Genomic DNA, 6000 nt, shown 5'->3' with positions numbered 1-6000 from the left:
AAAGACATGAAAAGAAAAAGGTCATGGTTTTAGGAGTTCAGCATGCAGTTTAAGATAAACTTTCTGACAAATGATGTCCTTGGATTCCTTGCCAATGGACCCAGGGATCTGAGAGATTCAAACCAGGGAGAGTTTACACTTACCTTTATATCAGCAATTTTCAGTATCTGTGACATTGCGCTGGAACTTTTTTTTTTTTAAGAAGAGTAATATCCAGAATGAAAAATTGCAGATTTATTGTATAAAATTTCTAGGAGCTTTAAGTTTAAACCCCCAGATTCTTTATCCATACATGTTCTTGCTATAAGAAATTACAGAATTGAAATTTAATGCACCTCAATTATTTGCAAATGCCTCAATTATTCCTCTTTTGGAAATAAAAGAATCTTAGACAATGTTGTTATTATCACAAACCTAGAGATCAATCATATATTTGAAATGAAATACCTCTTAAAATATTCTACCTCCTGTCATTGAGAACCGTTCATTGAACATCCTGAATTATTCTAATCCTCTAGGGAGATTGTAAAGATCCTTTTAAGTGCTAGTATGAAATCAGTGGGAAACAGAACAAAAGCAACTTTAAAGCAACAAGAAATTATGTATCATATATACATCATAGCAAATACTTTATATTTGTGAATCTTTACAGCTTACATTTCCATTCCATTATTACAAGTGGTGAAAAACAAAAAATTGCAAGTAGCATTCAAATTATAAATACACAGTCTTCCCATTTCACTCACCAAATTCTTACTTTCCAGTGTTAATTCCCAATTTATGCAGAAAACTGCCTACAAAGCTGAAACTGATTAGAAAATTTTTAAGGTTTAAAATCTCTTTCTCATTTTAGGAGAAACCAAATACCCAACCATCAAAATTAAAAATAAATTGAATTGGCACAGTCCATTACAGTTATTGTTACTAGATCCACTTCATTTGCAGGTGTCCAAAATAGAAAATGAATAATTCTTTATCTTCAAATACATATGTTCTTAAAATGCTACTTAAAGCTTTGGTTGTTTTCCTGTAATAAAGAAGAAAATGTTAATTTACCAATTAGGTTGAATGAATGTAGCTTTTAATAATTATTTTATTGAACAAATTCTGTGGCTTACTGTTTGCAGATCTAAATGCATGTTTCTATAGAAACTATTAAAGTAACTGGAATTTGTCAAATAAAACAATTTTTCATAGAAGAACATATGCAATTCATTTTAAAACAGATTATATTCCAAACCAGCTTTGTTTCAGTAGTACCTAATTTTTTAACAATGTTATTAATGCAAAAAACAAAAGTAAACTCAATTTGAGTGTATATGATTTGTCCAAAATAATGTGAACCCTGTAGGTTCCAAGGCTGGGTTGCTTCAGGCCAAACAGCTAACAGGGAGGGACAACATCTCTCATGGGACAACAGCCCCAACCATCAGCAGAAAAGCAGATTAAAGCTTTAGTGAGCATGGCCCCTGCTAACCATACCAAGATCCAGTTCTACCCACCACCAGTCCCTCTCATCAGGAAGCTTGCACAGCCTCCTAGGTAGCCTCATTCACCAGAGGGCAGAGAGCAGAGGCAAAAAGAACTACAATCCTGCAGCCTCTAAAACAAAAACCATAACCACAGAAAGTTAAACAAAAAAGGGAGAGGATCATAAACAGATGAAGGAACAAGATAAAACCGCTCCAAAAAAATCTAAATGCAGTGGAGATAGGCAACCTTCCAGAAAAAGGATTCAGAATAATGACAGTGAAAATGACCTGGGATCTGGGGAAAAGAATGGAGGCAAATTGAGAAGATGCAAGAAATGTTACACTAAAGCTGAGCCAGTAAAGAATCTGCCTGCAATGCAGGAGACCTCGGTTTGATTCCTGGGTCAGGAAGATCTCCCACAGAAGGACATGGCAACCCACTCCAATATTCTTGCCTGGAGAATTCCATGGACAGAGGAGCCTGGTGGGCTACAGTCCATGGGGTTGCAAAGAGTCAAACACAACTGAAGCAACTAAGCAAAAGCACTAAAGAACAAACAGAGATAAATACAATAACTGAAATATAAAATACACTAGAAGGAAACAATAGAAGAATAACTGAGGCAGAAGAATGGATAAGTGAGTTGAAAGATAGAATGGTGAAAATAACTGCTGATGAGCAGAATAAAAAAGGATGAAATAAATGACGACAGTCTCAGAGACCTCTGTGACAATATGCAACATACCAACATTCAAATCACAGGGGTCCTAGAAGAAGAGAAAGGGAAAGGCCTGAAAAAATATTTGAAAAGATTACAGTAAAAAAATTGTGTAGTATGGGAAAGGAGACAGTCAATCAAGTCAAGGAAGCACAGAGTCCCAGACAGAATAAACCTGAGGAAGAACACATTGAGACACATAGTAATGAAATTGACAAAAATCAAAGACAAACATAAAATATTAAAACAACAAGGGAAAAAGGACAAAAAATACACAAGAGGAACTCCCATAAGGTTATAGGCTCAATTCTCAGAAGAAACTCTGCAAGCAGAAGGGAGTGGCATGATATATTTTAAGTGGTAATAGGGAATAACCAAGAATAATCTACCCAGGAAAGCTCTCATTCAGAGTTGGTGGAGAAATCAAAAGTTTTACAGGCCAACAAAAGCTAAGACAAGTAAAATGATAAGCAAAAGCACCAAACCAGCTTTGCAACAAACGTTACAGGAATTCCTCTAAGCGGGAAAGACAGTACCAACTTAAAAAAAAAAAACCCAAACTTATAGATATAGGTACTGTTATATCAAAACTTCCTTAAAAAACTAGGAATAAAACCAACATATGACCCAGTAATCCCACTACTAAACATATACCCTGAGGAAACCAAAATTGCAAAAGGACACATGTACACCAAAGTTCATTGCAGCACTATTCATAATAGCTAGAACATGAAAGCAACCAAGATACCCATCAACAGATGAATGGGTAAAGAAGTTGTGGTGCAAGTAAGCCAGAAAGAGAAATATAAATATCATATACTAACGCATATATATAGAATCTAGAAAGATGATACTGAAGAATTTATTTCCAGGGCAGCAATGGAGAAACAGACATAGAGAACAGACCTAAGGACATGCGGGCAGGGGAGGAGGGAGAGTGTGGGATGTATGGAGACACGAACACGGAAACTTACATGACCATGTGTAAAATAGAGAGCCAACGGGAATCTGCTCTATGACTCAGGGAACCCAAACAGGGGCTCTGCAACAATCTAGAGGGTGAGATGGGGAGGGAGATGGCGGGGAGGTTTGGGAGGGAGGGGACTGGGTATACCTATGACTGATTCTTGTTGATGTTTGACAGAAAACAACACAATTGTGTACAGCAATTATCCTTCAATTAATTAAAAACAAAATGAACCAAAAAATCTTCATGTGTGCTCAGTTGCTCAGCTGTATTTGAATCTCTGCAACCCCATGGACTGTAGCCTGCCAGGCTCCTCTGTCCATGGGATTTTCCAGGTAAGAATACTGGAGTGTGTTGTCATTTCCTATTCCAAGACCTTCTGGAAATCTGAAGACAGAAAAGAAAAAGCTACCCAAACATAACAATAAAGATGGTCATCAAACCACAAGAGAACAAAAGAGGGGGGAAGAAAAAAGGCCTACAAAAACAAACCCAAAATAATTAAGAAAATGGCAATAGAAATATACATATTGATAATTATCCATAAATGTAAATAGATTAAGTGTGCCAGTGAAGAGACAAAGACTGGTAGGGTGGATACAAAAACAAGACAAGTATATATGCTGTCTATAAGAGACCAACCTCAGACCTAGAAACACAAACATAAGGGGAAGTGAGGGGATAGAAGGTTTACCACACAAATGGAAATCAAAAGAAAATGGAATTATCAATACTCACATCAGACAAAATTGACTTTAAAACAAAGACTGTTATAATAGACAAAAAAAGATACTTCCTAATGATAAAGGGATCAATCTAAGAAGATGTAACAATTGTTAAATATATGCATCTAACACAGGGGCACCTCAATATATAATGGAAATACTAACATCCATAAAGGAAAAAAATTGACAGTAACACAGTAATACTGGAGGACTTTATCTCCCCCACTTTCATCAATGGAGAGATCATCCAGACAGAAAATCAATAAACAAACACAGGGCTAATGACACGTTAGACCAGATACATTTAACTGATACTTATAAAACCTCCCTCCTAAAGCAGCAGAACACACAGAAGCAGAAGCTGAAGTGCACACAGAACATTCTCCAGGACTGACCACATGCTGAGCCATGCAAGGTGAGCCTTGATAAACTTAAGAAAATAAAGTCATATCAAGTATTTATCCAATCACAGATCACAGCACAAAAGATCAGAAGTGAACCACAAGAAAAAAAATTATAAAAATACAAACAGGAGGAAGCTAAGCCATATGTTACTAAACAATGGGTCACTGAATAAATCAAAAAAGAAATAAAATATGCCTAAAGACAAATGAAAGTGAAAGCACAATGATCTAAAGCTTATGGGATCCTGCAAAAGCAGTTCTAATACAGAAGTTTATAGTAATACAATTTTACCTCAAGAAATAAGAAAAATGCCAAATAAACAACCTAACCTTACAACTAAAACAACTAGAGAAAGAACAAACAAAACCTAAAGTTAATAGAAGGAAAAAATCATAGTGATCAGAGCAGAAATAAATGAAATGGAGACAAAGAAAATAATAGCAAAGAACAATGAAACTAAATGCTGATTCTCTGAAAAGACAAACAAATTTGATAAACTTTTATCCAGACTCATCAAGAAAAAAAAAAAAAGGAGAAAACTCAAATCAATACAGTTGGAAAAGAAAATGAGAAGTGACAACTGTCACCACAGAAATACTAAGGATCATTAAGAGGTTACTACAACCAACTACATGCCAATAAAACGGACAACCTGGAAGAAGTGGAAAAATTCTTAGAAAGGTAGAGCTTCTCAAGACTGAACCAGGAGAAAAACAGAAAATATGAACAGACCAATCAAAGAACTGAAATTGAAACTGTCATTAAAAAAAAAACTTCTAACAAACAAAAGTCAAGGACTGGATGGCTTCAGAGGTGAATACTATTAAACACTTAGAGAGGAGCTAATCCCTATCCTTCTGAAACTGTTCCGAAAATTGCAGAGGAAAGAAAGCTCACAAACTCATTTTATGAGGCCAGCATCACCATAATACCAAAACCAGACAGACACCGTAAGAAAAGAAAATCACTGATGAACACAGATGCAAAAATCCTCAACAAAATCCTAGCAAACAGAATCCAACAACACATTAAAAGGATCATACATCATGACCTATAGTGGGATTTATTCCAGGAATGCAAGGATTCTTCAGTATACACAAATCAATCCATTTGATACACCATATAAGAATAAAAACCATACAATCATCTTAATAGATGCAGAAAAATCTTTTGACAAAATTCAGTACCCATTTATGATAAAAACTCTCCAGATAGTGGGCACAGATTGAGTATACCTCAATATAATAAACACCATATATGTCAAATGTGTAACTAACATTGTACTCAATGGTGAAAAGTTGAAAGCATTTCCTCTAAAACCACGAGTAAGACAAGGATGTCCACTCTCACCAAGTTCATTCAACACAGTATTGAAAGTCTGAGTTACAGCAGTCAGACAAGAAAAATAAAGGGAATTCAAATTGGAAAAGAAGAAGTTAAACTTCTCACTGTTTGCAGATGACATGAAACTATACACAGAATATCTTAAAGATTCTACCAAAAAACTACTAGAGCTCATAAATGAATGTGATAAACCTTCAGGTCACAAAATTAATACACAGAAATCCATTGCATTTCTATATCCTAACAATGAAAGATGAGAACTAGAAATTCAAGAAACAACCTGATTTATCACTGTAGAAAAATGAATGAAATACTTAGGAATAAACTTACCTAAAGAGACAGAGGCCTGTATTCTGAAAACTATAAGA

The 6000-nt window shown here is 35.2% G+C and overlaps 1 protein-coding gene across 2 annotated transcripts in view; it reads right to left on the bottom strand.

The window, feature by feature from the left end:
• Nucleotides 1-612: 612 nt before the first annotated feature.
• The window catches only part of C21H8orf88 (chromosome 21 C8orf88 homolog), a 29578-nt gene continuing 24190 nt past the window's right edge, over nt 613-6000 (bottom strand). For both annotated transcript variants that reach the window (XM_043880507.1, XM_043880508.1), the window contains one exon: nt 613-1027. In XM_043880507.1, coding sequence (XP_043736442.1) covers nt 1004-1027 — 24 coding nt within the window. In that variant the 3' untranslated portion in view covers nt 613-1003. The remainder of the gene's footprint in view (nt 1028-6000) is intronic.

Source organism: Cervus elaphus, chromosome 21 (genome assembly GCF_910594005.1).
Source record: "Cervus elaphus chromosome 21, mCerEla1.1, whole genome shotgun sequence".
Taxonomy (NCBI): domain Eukaryota; kingdom Metazoa; phylum Chordata; class Mammalia; order Artiodactyla; family Cervidae; genus Cervus; species Cervus elaphus.
The sequence above is the reverse complement of the archived record's forward strand: the minus strand, read 5'-3'. Positions and strand labels throughout refer to the sequence as shown.